Genomic DNA, 14897 nt, shown 5'->3' with positions numbered 1-14897 from the left:
CTCTGCACTTTAAACAGAACCCTGAGACTATCACAGAGCAGGTGCATTTATACGGAGACTTGATTACACACAGGTAGATTCTATTTATCATCATCAGTCATTTAGGACAACATTGGATCATTCAGAGATCCTCACTGAACTTCTGGAGTGAGTTTGCTGCACTGAAAGTAAAGGGGCCGAATAATATTGCACACCCCACTTTTCAGTTTTTTATTTGTTTAAAAAAGTATAAAATATCCAATAAATTTCATTCCACTTCACGATTGTGTCCCACTTGTTGTTGATTCTTGACAAAAAATTAAAATTTTATATCTTTATGTTTGAAGCCTGAAATGTGGCGAAAGGTTGAAAAGTTTAAGGGGGCCGAATACTTTCACAAGGCACTGTATATAGACAAACAGTCACACTCACATTCACACCTACGGGCAATTTTGAGTAACCAATTAACCTCAGCATATTTTTGGACTGTGGGAGGAAGCCGGAGTACCCGGAGAAAACCCACGCATGCACAGGGAGAACATGTAAACTCCATGCAGAAAGATCCCAGGCCCACCCTGGGATTTGAACCGGGGATCTTCTTGCTGCAAGACGAAAGTGCTAACTTCAGAGTTTGAAGAGGAAGAGGAATGAGATAAATAGTTTAAAAAAGTCTTGAAAGAACAGAGAAATAAAGAGAGTTCATGATTTAAATAGCTTTGACATACTATCTTTTGGAGTACCAGAGATTGACTGTGTGCCTGGAGGACCCCCAGAGGGGTCCGTCTGTTAGTGCCTGAGCAAATCAGCATTATCGGATGAGGCAGTAGCAGGAACAACCAGTCACAACCGTCACATCACGACCCAACACGGCAGCATGAATGTTTAACACTTGCATGTGCATTGACTCTATCAGAGAGCTCCACCTGTAAAGACAGAGAAAAACAGAGAGGAACAACAAAAGTTAAGAAAAGATGGAAAAAGGGGGGAAGTGGGTCAGTATCTGAGTGTCATTGTGAGTTAAGGCGGAGTCAGGATAACAAGGACACACACACACACACACACACACACACACACACACACACACATTTATCTATGTATTTATTGCAGGGACTGAACTAGTTGTTCGCATCGCTCTCCAATTTGTTCTCCAGACTCTGACAGCTCATCTGCTTCACTACTCTGCTCTTAGACAGTTTGGCTGCTAAAACTTCTACTGGATGCCATAATAGCCTTAATGAATGTTTTCACGCACAATTACACTAGAAGACTCTAGCCTGTGTGTATGTGCGTATATGGACTGGTGTGGTCTTGGCAGAAGGCTACTATTTTGCACTGACTGATCAGATACCACCACAGCCTTTCCATCTCTTTCCTACTTGTGTAGAATCATGTGCACATGCTTCATCGCCTTACTTTATTTGAGAATGGTTTTGTCTTTCTTCCTCCTTCTTGCATTCTGCTTTACTCATCTTTGTCCTTGGTCCTTCTACTGCAGATTTTGTCATTCTAATTCTCTTTTTGTCCCTTCTGCCTTCCCTTCATAGTTTGTAATTTCAGCGTATTTGCTCAAGTATGCACACACGTTTTTTTTTTTGTCTTTTTGGTTTTTGTGCTTTACATTTAATGTAGGCATCACTCAAAATATCAACATGTTACACCTATTGCATACTACATGGACTCCAATGTAACAAATATCTATACATAAAATATATTTAAAATATCTGACTAATAAAGTTCATTCATTGTACAGAAAAGAATCAGTAATGACTGAAAAAGCAGACACAAGCAACTGCTACTGGGATTTGAGTTGACATTACCAAAAGAGGCTTGTTTGCATGCTTGGCTGGAAATGCTAGTGCTAACATTACCGGACACTTTGGATTTCTGTGTACTTGGCTGGATGGTAATGTTACGTTTCAAATAGTGGAAAAGGTTTGTTGTGTTTCCTGTGTTTTTGGGATTATCCCATCTAGATATCTTACAGCAGATCTCACACTGCTGTGTATCCAGCTTTAGAAATCCAGCTCATTTTGAAATCGTAGAGGTTGCATTTGTGCATTTGTTAATCTTTGATACTTTCTGACCAAAAGGCCACACATTTTGTCCACACATGTGGACCCACCAGACATTGTGTATCTTCTCCTGATGGTTGTGTATCTGCATCGTGCAGACTTGAGACAGAAAAGATGGTGAGAAACACTAAAGGTTCATGTGTGTGTGTAGATGTGCATGTGCATACTCAATGCTGGCATTTTTATGCATATTACTGTAGGCTTTATGCAGTGCATTGATGTATGTGTATGCGTGGTTGTGTGCACGTGTGTGAAGGTGAGGCAAGGTTGTTGTAGGGGTGAAGCGGACACCTCTATGGTAGCCCTCTGCCTGCTGGCACCGGAGGCGAAAGGGCACGAGACTGGCATCAATTACATAGTGAGAGAGAGGAAGAGAAAGGTGTGTGTCTCTGTGTGTGTGTGTGTGTGTGTGCCCACTGCATTCTGTCTTTAGATTTCTCTGTTTATTTATTTATTTAACATCGGCTTTTCATGCCAGTGTTCTGTGTGGTCCACCTTAAAAGTGAGAGCAAACCACTAAAGGAGCCAGGGTTAGGGGTTTTCATTCCCACTGGAGCTTTGAGATATGAGATCTAAAAATGAGTGCAGCCAGGGTGTTGCAAGGTGATTTGGATTTTAAAAAAATAACCAAAGAGCATATGTTATGTTAACCTGCCTCTTCTAGAAATATCCATGCTGAAGGAGAAATTGCATGGCAGAAGTTAGTAATCCTGTTAAGAGCTGAAGAAGAGGCTCCTTCTCATGTTGCTGCCTGGGGGTGCATTTAATGGAGATCGTTGCGTCCGATCTGCGTGAAATGTACATTCTTTGTAAATGCCATTAATTAAAGTATATTAATTAGTCACGCCATTACCTTACAGAAAGTATTTCCGATCAGTACACTGACGAGGCGCGGAAAATAGAAAGCACTAGTGTCCGATCAGCACTCAGTATCAGCAGATACTTAAAGTTGAGGTGTCGGAATAAAAAGCAGGAGAGAAGGAGTTGGATTGTATTATTTTAGTGTATTCTTTAAAAGAGATAATACATTTCAAAATGTACAAGAGGTTGAAGTGTCAGGCAACACTGTCTCAAATTCAACTCAATCTGATACTTTGTCATGAATTGTCAGGTAGCAGTAGGCGACCTGGTGCATGTAGGCCTTGTCTTATTTCTCCTCTTGTAGTGTACTCCTCTTCCCCTCTATGTTCTCCTGAATGCCTCTTTTTAAAGAGACCCGTCTTTGCTTTCTGCACAGAAAGAAAAAGTCTTAGAGACTTATGGTCTTTATTAAAAGGTTGGTGTGTCACCTTATATATGTCCCTTCTCTCTCTTTTTTCTCTTTATCTTTTTCCTCTGCTGTTTTTTCCAGAAGATAATTTCCTCTTCCTCCCTTTCTCTCTCCCTCGCTACCTCATCTATCTCTCATTCTCTCCCCCTTTCATTGTCTCCCCCCTCCACCTTCTTTGTCCTTCCCTCTTTCCCTCTCATTTTCCTCGCACACACTGTCCCTCTCTCCCTCTCCATCTCCCTGGGGACAATTTTCTTTTCTTAAATAAACTGTCATAGCTAGTGTTAAAATATGGGCCTTACATGGGGTGAGCGCGGCAAGGCAAAGGCATGGGGCCCTGGGCTGGTATAAAACATGGATAATATGCTGTGAGAGGTAATTGTATCTTTTAGCGCTGAGATGAGTAGAACAAATGTGTCTCCTCCCCATCGTCTTTCTCTCTCTCTCTTTCTCTTTATTCCTTTTCCTCCTCCCCTCCTCTTCCTATCTCTTCCTTTACACACTGCAGCCGTGCTAATATGATAGAGAGAATATTGGCTGTACATCAGAGCTGCTAACAGTTCATAGTGGGTAAGGGCAAGTATAGAGGGGGGAGAGAGGACTAAAGAGGGTGGGATAGGCTTGGAGGGTGAATAACAAGGAGAGGGAAGGCGATAACAGGAGAGAGAGAGAGAGAGAGAGAGAGTGAGAGAAAGCAAGAGGGAGGAAAAGGTGACAATGTGCCTGGAGATACTAAAGTAGCAGGCTGGTGACGCATAAAGTCAAAATACACTTTTTGATTACACTCACTTTGGTTTGTGCGTAGAGGACAGGAAGATCTGTAAATATTTCTGTATTTTTTTTCCTCAAAATTATTCGAAGATTAAGATGATCTTAGTCTAAATCTGTAAAGTTGAGAGCATTTAATCCCTAAGATGATTTTTGAAAAATTGAGACAGATTTTAATAGGAGATGTGCACTACACTGTGACGAGACCTCAACCCCCTCAGTGCAAATTAAAACATGTAATGATCTTTATTTGGCTTAATTGTAAGTTAGCTAATTAGATGCAACTTGAGCACAAGCTGTGTAGTTTGCTCAACTGAGCTACTGGCAATCAGGTTTGGATTAAAAGGGCTCTTGGGAGCTTTTGTTTCTGCAGAGTGATATCATTGTCTGCTATGTCTACATTTATGTGGAGCCAGAACAATGTAAGTTGTATGCCAATATAGAAAAAAAAATAACTTACAACTATTGTCACATTTGTTTGTTTCTCCATGGCTCTATGGCTTTACCCTGTCCCAACTTTACTTTGCTCATCCTCATCTTTTCTGCCTTCTTTCCTTTTAAGTGCTGTCTTTGGTTAAACTAGAATTGTAACACAGCCAAAAGTACTCACTTTAACTGAAATTGATTCTGTTTAATTGATAATGACTCAAGACCATTCTACTGAATCATTTAGACCCTGTTAGGAGTTGAATTGACTTATTACATACTAATAATTATCCTCTTGGGTTTCTGAATTTCCTTCATTTCCTCATTATTTAATGGCTTATTTTCAGTCTCTGTCCAGTTTCTTTTTGCATTTCTTTTATTTCAAAATTGATGTAGGAGTGAGGCAAAAACTGAAAGGAGACAGAACCAGAATTACGATGTGGAGGCTGTGGTTCATGGCTTTATGTCTGGACCACTTGATCATTGTCCATTGTTTTTTTCCCTATTGTTCATTTGAGTTTCTTCCTCCTTCCTTGCTTTCTTCATCTCTGTCTTACTGTCCCTGTACACTTTACAAAATATCTCCTTTGCTATGTCACTCTGTGTCTCCCATGTATCTTGCTTTTCCTCTATCAACATCAGTATCTTTCTCTCATTCACTGCACTCGTCACTCCAGCCTCTGTTCATCATGTCTCTCTTTATTCCTTTCTTTCTCTCTCTCTCTCCCCCTTCTTTATGCCTCTGTCTTTATCCTCCCATTGACAGCTTCACTGGCTGTGGAATGAGGTGTGTTATCAGAGAGTGGCATGTCAGTCAGTCACAGGGCAACACAGCCCAGAGGAGGAGAGGCTGGGTGGAGAGAGTTTGGTGAAGCAGGATGTGTGGGGACTGAGATGGGGACTCGGGGATTAGAGTAGGTTGAAAGAAGAGGGTGAAGTGGAAGAGACATACAGGCATAAAAGGAGCAACAAGAGAGGGTAGAGAAGGTTCATGAAAGAAAAAAAAAACAAAAGCTGGGTGAGCATACTTCAACAGATCAGGTTTAGAACGTGGGGATGTAAAATAGAGGTGAATGACGTAAAGAATCAAAGGAGGATGAGAGCAAATGAGAGAGAAAATGTGCAAAATGTGGGAAACAGTTGAAAACAGGATCATCTGTGAGGTCACACAGGGACAGTGGAGTGTCTATACGCAGATGTTGGTGGAAAGTGGCATGCAAAAAGCATATTTTCAATCATAAATTCGACTATATTCACACACATACATATCAATAGGCTCTTGCATAGAGCTTTGCATTGCTTTAGCTGTTATTAGAATAATCTGACGTGACAAAATAGGTATCTAGAGTTGGTTTCTAAGACAAATCAACCGTTATATTCTTTTTGTTAAGTTTGACCTCAAGCTGTCACTTTTAGGCTTATTAAATCAATATTCAAACATAAAACAAAATTACTTAGAAGTCTGCCACTCTGCCACAGATGTTTGTATAACGCCTGACTGTTTGGCTTCTACCTCCCTGTTCAACAATTGTAGTATGGTAGCCATCTGTCTAAACACTGTTTTATCTATACTCTCAATTCTATTTATATTTAAATATTTAGTGTCATATTGTTTTTTTTTTTGTAACGGTGTATCACCTGTGTAAGTGTAATGTATGTATTTAAAAGCAAGATGTTTGAACATTGATAATAGTTTTACATTAAAGTTACAGACTTGCATTTTGTTTTTTGGTTAGACAACATATTTGTCAGTTATTGCTGCTTTCAAAGCTAGAAGTTGCCTCCTTAACCTCTGAAACGCCTCAGTTGTACAATTGAAAACTTCCATAATGTCCTAAGTGTGATAATGTACAGGTGACAATTGGACCAAGCTTATGGAAAATAAACCATCAGGAATTGTTACTACAGACCATAGACACCCAAATCCACTCCTCATCTACCTTTGTGGTTGACTGTGAGCAATGTACCTCTCTTATGTGCAGACTTTCCTGCATTCTACCGTTACTAAGAAAAGAAACGGTCAACAAGTAGGATGTCTGACACTGATTGTCACTTATATTTTTGCAGAATTATAGAATATGATACAGAAGGAAAAACTTCATTTTACTTTTACAAAATTTAAAACTTCAGTCTACATTATATAGACAAGTATTCCATTAGGCATATGCTGGTTGCAAATTAGGGATTTCAATCAAATAAAAAGTTTTATATTGTATTATAATGTATAATTTTTTTTGGGACCACCAGCCTTGGTGTCAGTTTTATTCCTATTTTCTTTACTACCTCTTACTTTTGTGGCCTACAGCTACAAAGTGAGCTTAGAAGAAACACTGCTGTCCACACTGTGTACTGAGCCATGGCTTGGCAGGAGTGTGAAAATCGAGAAGAGCTTTAGTCAAAATGCCAGTCTACAGATCACTAAAAGCTTTCCACTCAGGGTTTCTCTGGGCTTTTAGAGAGGCTTAGGTGGTATTGTTGCCAGTGGGGTGAATTTTGCAAAGCGAAACTCCCAAAGAGCACAAAAACAACAACAACAAAAGACAAAAGTTGAAGAAAATTATTTAATAAAACGGGGAAATTGTGAGATATAATTCTGTAGAAGAAACACAAAATAAATGGTGCATTACATTTGATGGTCAGGTAGAAGATCTGAAACACTCACTATAACGGATGATAAACCACGTAGGCAATTTTATAGCCATTGGTTTTGTCACAGAGCAGCAAAGTATCTGTAAAATGGAAATAATGCAATGTAATGTAGGAATATGGAAAGGAAAATGCTGTCCTTCCTCATTTTGGTTACTTTTTTATTTGCTTAACATGAGTTGTGGCTTTTTCAGGAATGTTGCTGGAGAAAATGTTTTCACTGCAGGCAACCAGGCCAGATACTAATGGTACTAATGGAGCCATGAATGGTGGCAGAGACCACAAGTGGTGCAGGGGTTAAGATTCAATATCCCAGCTGGCCCAGGATTGAACCCTGCTGAACTCATCTCTCCTTCCATTTCCAACTTAAATCCTGATGTGATAGTTTGAGTTTGCAGGAGCAAATAACACAGCAGAAGGGGAAAAAAAATACTGCAGCAATAATGAACACGTCTATAGTATATCAAATTACTGTCCTGTAGTTTAGGTTTGAATGATTATAGAAGAAAATGATAATCCAAATATTTTTGTAATGAGCTTACAATTGTTAAAGAACATTTTAAGGTTAAACTTTGGTGTTAGTATGAATTATTTGTTCTAATTGGTCATTGTACTTATAGGGAATGTGAAATTCAAGAAGTTTTAATACAAAATCAGATCAATTTAAAGTATACCGCCTGGTTGTACAGTTAAAATTAATGATCACTGCTTGTGGCCTGCTCTGTATCAGAATATGCATGCAGTGACAGTACTGTGTTGTGCCTTAGTTAAAACTCCTCACAAAAATGACATGTCCTCTGTGTAAAAGGAAGATGCTAGGTAGAGTTTGAAGTAGTCCTCTCCTTTCCTCTGGACTTAGTGGACACAGTCCAAATGAGACTAGTTATCAACACTAAAGACTTCTCTAACTCCTTTTCCTCTTTTTCCACTATTCTCAAAGGACTCTGAAGTTACACTGGCTGAAAGAGACAAAGAGAGGTAGAGCAAAGGAGGAGGTAAAAATACAGATGGGCAAAAAAAGGGAAAATGGAGGGAAAGTGTTTGTGAAAGCTAACAAAGGGGAGTTGGCTGTGTTTCAAAAGGGCGCGTGGCGGCTAAGGAGGATGAAGCGCTTCAGGATTCATTTACATCAGGCCTGACAACTGCCTCACATCTCCCCAAGAGCCACACAGCTCTGGCTTAGAGATTCCTAAAGAGGGCCCTTCTTCTAGCTCCCTCTCGTACACCCGCTCTCTGACTTTTCTTTTTCTCCCTCCTGTCTCTTTTTCTCTTTCCTTTTTTCCACTCTCATTCTCTCCAGCACTCTCTCTTGTGCTCTTATGCGCTTGCCAGTCTTCAATCAGCCATCATGAAAGTGTCTGTCTGGGCGTCTTAACTATCCTCTGAGAGGCAGACACTTGTCTGGGCCTGCCTTCATCCCCTAAAGGCGTTTTTTGACTTGGACTTATTTCCCTCCTCACACCTTTTCAACTTCCCTAAAGAGCTGACAACAAGTGAGAGCGACAGGGCAAGATAAACATGAGGGAAAGAGACAGGAAGGGAGATGAGTGGAGGAAGTCGTCAACTGAGAGGGAAGAGAAAGGGGAGAAAATGGAGAAAATGAAAATGAGGTGAGAAAACTCAAAAACAGGAAAAAGGTGAAGGAACCAAATGACCTCGTGAGGAGGAGAAAGGACAAAGCAAGGAGGACCAGAGTGGAGGAGAGACGAGAAAGATGAAACAGGAGAGAGGAACTCTAGTTAGACAGGCAGAGTCACGTTTATCAGTGGTCCCACAGTGTGTTTCCCAAACACCGGATTTGGAGATTGCAGTAAAGGGAGAGAGTGGGACAGGGCACATTAAAGTTTTTTTGGCGGGAGGATGGAGGGGATGTGACAGTGTGTGTGTGGGGAGGGGGGGGTGTCCCTGTTATGGAAGTATCTTTCTTTTGCCTGGGTTTGATGTGAAAGGGAACTGCTCCTGCTTTGACGGTGTTGTCTGCTGTGCAGTTTTTAATATTCATGCAGCAGATCAGGAAAGGAGAGAGGGAAAGGAGTGGAGAGGAGATTTTTGGTCAAACAGAAAGCTAATTTGCAGCTGAGGCAGTTTAGCCTGAGGCTCTTTCTGCTACTGGGGAAATGAGCTGGAAGATTAGCCGTATGTATAATTCACACACACGTGGTCACACATGCATGCACATAGATCTGCAGGGATGGTGTGCGCTTACGCTTTTGCAAAAAAAGATGCATATATGCACACAGAGCAGCTGCTACTCTCTCTAAGATGTTGTATGTTACAGTAGTAAACCTGCTGCTAGACCTTTATGGCTGCGGCTGCTCCTCAGGCCACCACCTTAATGGTGTCCCATAATGTTCATGTAAATGCTGACTTATTACTTGATCATCTTTGTAATTTAGCGCTATGAAACTTGGGATAAAGTATACATAGTTATTGTTGTCGTGTAATTGATCAATCAGTTTTCTTTCTTTCTTTCCTATCAAATAATTCATTAAACAAAGTGCTTTGTTGTTCAATGTAATTAATTTTATTTGAATGAAATAGTGAAGTAGGCACAATTTGATATAATTTAGAAAAAACTAAAATATACACAATCCTAAGACTGAGTTCATGCTGGGCTTCAAAGACAACTGTCTCACTTTAATGGATTTCCAGATCCATGACAGACGTGTGAGTCTTTTCCTGGATGGACTTGAAGAGGATGGGACACCGTTTGACACGCAACTTCTGATCACCAGGCTCTCTGATATCGGCGAGGATGGTGCCATGTGGGTGGGACTCGGCTCCAACGGTAAACATTCATGTTTTTTGTAAGAATTTAAGTATTTTAGTTTTCACATTTTTAAGATAATTCTAAAATATCTCCTGTATCTAAACTGTTTATTAACAGTTTATTAAAACGTTTATTAAAAATAGAGGTTAGATTCAATACTACCACTCAATGAATTATCAATAATCAGTTAAAAATTAGTTGAAAACTATTTGCAGAATACCCCAAAAGTAAAGCAAAAGCTTCTTTTTAAACAATTAGCTTCACCTTCATCTGCCTCCACATGGACCACCATCTGTTTTTTCTCTCCAAGAGGAGAAAAATTACTTTGTAGTTTATCGTGTCTGTATAGCTTAATATGGTGTCAATGACTACTTCACCTTTATTTTCCTCCCAGCCTTTATCCTGCTTCAACTACACATCTGTGATTGATTCGTGGTGCCTGCGAGCCGTCTCAGAGTCAATAGCAGAGAAATTGAGAGAAAAATGATATCCGTTCATCTCCAGGGTGATAAACGAGTGTTTTTCTTCTCGTTTATCAGCCATTGATCCCTAGTTCACAGCAGGTAGCATCTGATCAGCTGAAGATCACATCAGTGGGGGTGATCAATGCAAGTGATTGGCTTGGGGGAATGAGAGAGAATGCTTATGTGTGTGCGTGTAAGTGGGTGGATGTTGAACCCGGGGGCTGTGTCTGGAATTCTGATCAGTAGATTGATTATGCAAATGCTGATCAGATGTATTGATTAACAACTATGTCTGTTTTTGGAGGGGAACCTGCTAACTGAAAACTGTAAGTACAACAACAATTTGTCAAGAGTCGAGCTTTAAAGGCCCACCACAACCTGTGGTCGATAAGGATAGCATGGTCACTTTTATCAAGAGGGAAAAATGAAAAGAGAGTTTTCATTAAGGGACTTTAGTCCTTATGATCCTTAAGATTTTCATAAAAATTGAACTGAGGTTTTGGCCACTGTTCCTGATCAACATTTTCCAACCAGTGCGTGTTCATGCTGTAATTACCTTCTGTGCATTCATTTTTGTTTTGTGAAGTCCTCCAATCCCAAAAAGGATTCAAATGACCAAGGGAGGCTCAGGAAGCAATTTTTTTAGTATTTTTCCCATTTACATCAGCCTCACTGATTACCCTTTACTCTGCTGCAGCTGTGTCATAGCTGTATTAAACAGTTGCTAATGAAAACAGATTAAAACAAAGTGCATTTGCTTGGTTGCACTGTTACTTCTTTGGGTATGTATATTATAAAGCATTTTAGAAAAAAAAGGATCTACATAAATGCAGTGTTATTTGCCATTTCTGAGACACTGTCTGGTTAAGGAATGTTTGGTCACTCCAGCATTCTTATACCTGTAGACTTAAACTGCAGTGTTGTGGCTGTTAACATCAATGATTATGACTGCCACTGAATCAACCAGAAATGAAATATGGATAAAGAAAATGACAACTGGCAAGATATTACTTATAATAATGATAGGCGGGCGTGTGTTTGACGGGGTCAGTTAAGGACAGAGATTTTTAAAAGACACAGAAACCACATATACCTTTTATGTCTCTGTATAAACTGCCATCAATTCTAACTACATAAAAACAAAGAAGAGGAAGAGAATCGGATGTCAGAAACTAAAACACACAGAAAGAAGAGAGAGACCTACACAGAGAAGAGAGAATTAAGGCTTATACCTTGCATCATCCCAGTAACAATAGGGAGAGTGCTTTTCAGAGGAAGACATAATCCCATTTCCACACGCTAAAGAAATCCTGAGCCAAAGCCTAAGGCTGCACAACCACACACTGATCTAACACACTTACATCCCATAACACTCTCTCACTCTCTCTCTGTTTTACATGCACATACGCCCCCCTCCAAAACACACATGCTCATTCTGTAGTTGGGCCAAACACGCCAAAGCTCTCTCAAATGCAAATACACACATACATGCAGACGCACATATGCACACGGACTTTCTCTAAAGTAAGGATGCTGTTGGGAATACACGTGGTAAAGCCTCTAGCACACACATAGACACACTTTCACAGACAAAGCTAGACATGGCAGGGGTTCTGTCGATGCTTTCAGACGTTATCCATCTTCTTGAGTTATTGTCAAACTAGACAGAAGTTGGTTGGACACAAAAAGACTCCAGCCCTCTTTGGACCAGCGTCATCGTCTGTGGGCCTCTTATGTTCTTTCCAACATTGTCACATATGTATGGTTGTCCGTGGAGATGGGCTGGGGGCTTGCCTGTGTTTATTCTTGTGCTTGATGGTGTCTTTGGTGTGCGGTCCAGCATTCCCATGTGTGTCTGGACATTGTGCCATTATGTTTGAGGTATTCCAGTATATGTATGCTTGTTAAGGAATTGTTGGGAGCTTGGGATATATTGTGCAACAACTTTGGATTTAACTTCTTACAGAGACTTTTCTCTTTTTTACTGTTTCTCACATAATTATGTTTTTTAAAAAAAAAAACTTAAAATTTGCTTCCTCCAACCTCTCAATAGAGAAGATATCCTGCTGTAGCTTTAGGAGTTTTCCGTAGGCTTGGATCACACAGGGGATAGCTGCTGTAGTCCCTGGTAGCAGTGCTATCTGTGGCTGGCCAGTGATGGTCTCCTCCCTTTAGGTGTGTCATTGGCAGCTAAACTAATGTGTCTCTGTGCTGGAGAAACTAAAGAGAACAAAGAGAAAACTCCTTTGTTGCTTCCCTTGAATCTCTCTGTGTGAAGCTAAATTCTAAGCTACTGTGTTGCTGTTTGTATTTTCAGATATCAGATCTATTTTACTGTTTACTAAAGGTTTTCAGCTGTACTGAAACTTTTAATTTCTTGTTGAAACTAGTGGAAAATACCAGTGTTTGCCATAGGAGATTTATTAGCTGTGCTACTCTTTGTCCAATCAATCAGCCTGATATGGGTATATTCAGTTATTTGCTGGGCAGATAAATTTAAATAATGCTGTCAGAAATATTACAACGAGGAACAGCCACATTGAATTGAATGGGGCTGTAGATGAAAGACTGTTACTTTATTGTCCAAAATATTATCAAGATGTTTCACCTCGTTGTTTTGGCAATAATAAATAAAATAGCGCCATGGCACCCTCTTCCCTTGCTATGGAGAAACCATGTTTGTTCTGTGTCGTAGTAAACTGACTGTCTCTGTGTCTAGAACCATTGTTCTGACAAGTGTTTGGAAGTCATCACGATGGGCAGGGCAACTGGGAACTCAAAATAGTTTTTACAGGGTTTTTTTTGGGACATTTACTGATCAGACAGTTAAACTAATCGATTCATTTAGTTGGTTTAATTAGTTATTTGCATCACTATACTCTACTTAATACTCATTTTAACATAGTTCAGGGGAAAAAAGATGCTAACATGGCCATATTTTACAGTCAAGAATCAATTCAGTTAAAAACAAAGCGAAGAAATACTCTCATGAAACCCCTTGAAGCTCTGTTTTTCTCTTAGTAGTGAAAATAAGTGACACAAGTGGGTAATACCCCCATGTCCTTATACAGACCTGTTTTGGCCTTCCATCATCTAAGCTAATGAATTTGCCCTTAGAAGCCTTGCTGCTCTCTCGTGGAGACAAATGAAGACTATGGCAGATCGTGTTCAGCTTTGTATCGTGAACTTGGCCATTATAAGCAGCTGTGGGCAGCCTCACTTAGCTGGTATCAAGAAACTGATAAGATAATCTACTAAATACTGTGAAATCCTCTCACTCACTGCCTTCAGTGCAAACCCATTAACACCTTCTTTATGTTCTTTTCTACTCTCCTTTCATCTCTCCAGGGTCTAATCAGTTCATTGGGCGGATGCAGGACTTTAGATTTTATCCTGCCACTTTGACCAACAGGTGAGTTGGATAGAATGAGAGGCAGCTACAGGGAGAAAAGGAGGGAGGAATCATAAAAGGACCAAAGGAAATGAATGTTAAAGAAAAGGTTTGAAGGGATGAGGAAGGGAACAGTTAGGTACACAGGAAAAGGAGTCAAAGTCTATTGATATATAGATTGAAAAGAGGGAAACAGGGATATAAATAAAGAGAAATAGAGAGACACTCTATAGATTAACCCAACAAGAAGAGAGGAGCAGCGTGGAGTGATAAAGGGAAAGATGGTAAGAGGAAAGAAGGGGAAGGCTAATCATTGCATCTTAAGATCCATACTGCTTCCAGAGGATTTTCCTGAGAATTCAATACAAAGCAATTAGTGTTTTGCCTACCAGTGATGTACTGCACACAGTAGGGACTTGGACCCGACAAGTTGGTCTCATCAAGATTGGGGTAAGACAAACAGAAAGACAGAGTTTTCAAATTATGCCTTTGATTTTCCACTTTGCACTAAATGTTCAGTCAAAAGCCCATTAACAGGTGTGTTAAGATACTATCTCAAAATTGAAGTCTGGTTTTATCACTGTTTTTGTTTTCTTTGCTCTGACTCAGACACATTCTGGATTTGTTTTTTTTTTGGGAGGGGTGCTTATTTCTTTATATTTTGTAGCCATCTAGTTTGAGTTGAATGCATTTTAATAATAAATGCTAATCTGCGGTCCAAGTTCAACTTTTAAATATATGTTAGTTAACTGGTCCCTTTCATCTCCCAGTAAACTGTGCATAAGATTATAGTTTGCCTTACTGTCTTGTTACAGTTTATTTTGCAGTTTCTTCTTCTTTTTTAATATGCTGTGTCTTGTTTTGGCAGGGAAATAGTAGAGTTGTACTCAGGAGTTCTGCCTGAGCTCCATGTTCAGCCAGAGTGTCGCTGTCCTCCAAGTCACCCTAGAGTGCACCCACTAGTTGAAAGGTACAGTATTGTAACTTCTTGTCTGGTGAAAAAGGCAAAAACATTTAACAAATAAATGTCAAAATGAAGCTTCTCTAGTTTATTACTCTCATAAATCTTGTGGTTATGACCCAGTAGTTTTTTTTTGTTTTTTTTTGCACC

At 39.8% G+C, this 14897-nt stretch overlaps 1 protein-coding gene across 1 annotated transcript in view; it reads left to right on the top strand.

Moving 5' to 3' along the window:
* Positions 1 to 14897, top strand: part of ush2a (Usher syndrome 2A (autosomal recessive, mild)) — a 215554-nt gene that overhangs the window by 14297 nt on the left and 186360 nt on the right. Inside the window, exons 6-8 of the mRNA XM_051939571.1 lie at positions 9814 to 9949; positions 13744 to 13807; positions 14655 to 14756. Of these exons, the coding sequence (XP_051795531.1) occupies positions 9814 to 9949; positions 13744 to 13807; positions 14655 to 14756 (302 nt within the window). The remainder of the gene's footprint in view (positions 1 to 9813; positions 9950 to 13743; positions 13808 to 14654; positions 14757 to 14897) is intronic.

The sequence above is a fragment of the Acanthochromis polyacanthus genome, chromosome 2, assembly GCF_021347895.1.
Source record: "Acanthochromis polyacanthus isolate Apoly-LR-REF ecotype Palm Island chromosome 2, KAUST_Apoly_ChrSc, whole genome shotgun sequence".
NCBI classification, from domain to species: Eukaryota; Metazoa; Chordata; class Actinopteri; family Pomacentridae; genus Acanthochromis; species Acanthochromis polyacanthus.
The sequence above is the reverse complement of the archived record's forward strand: the minus strand, read 5'-3'. Positions and strand labels throughout refer to the sequence as shown.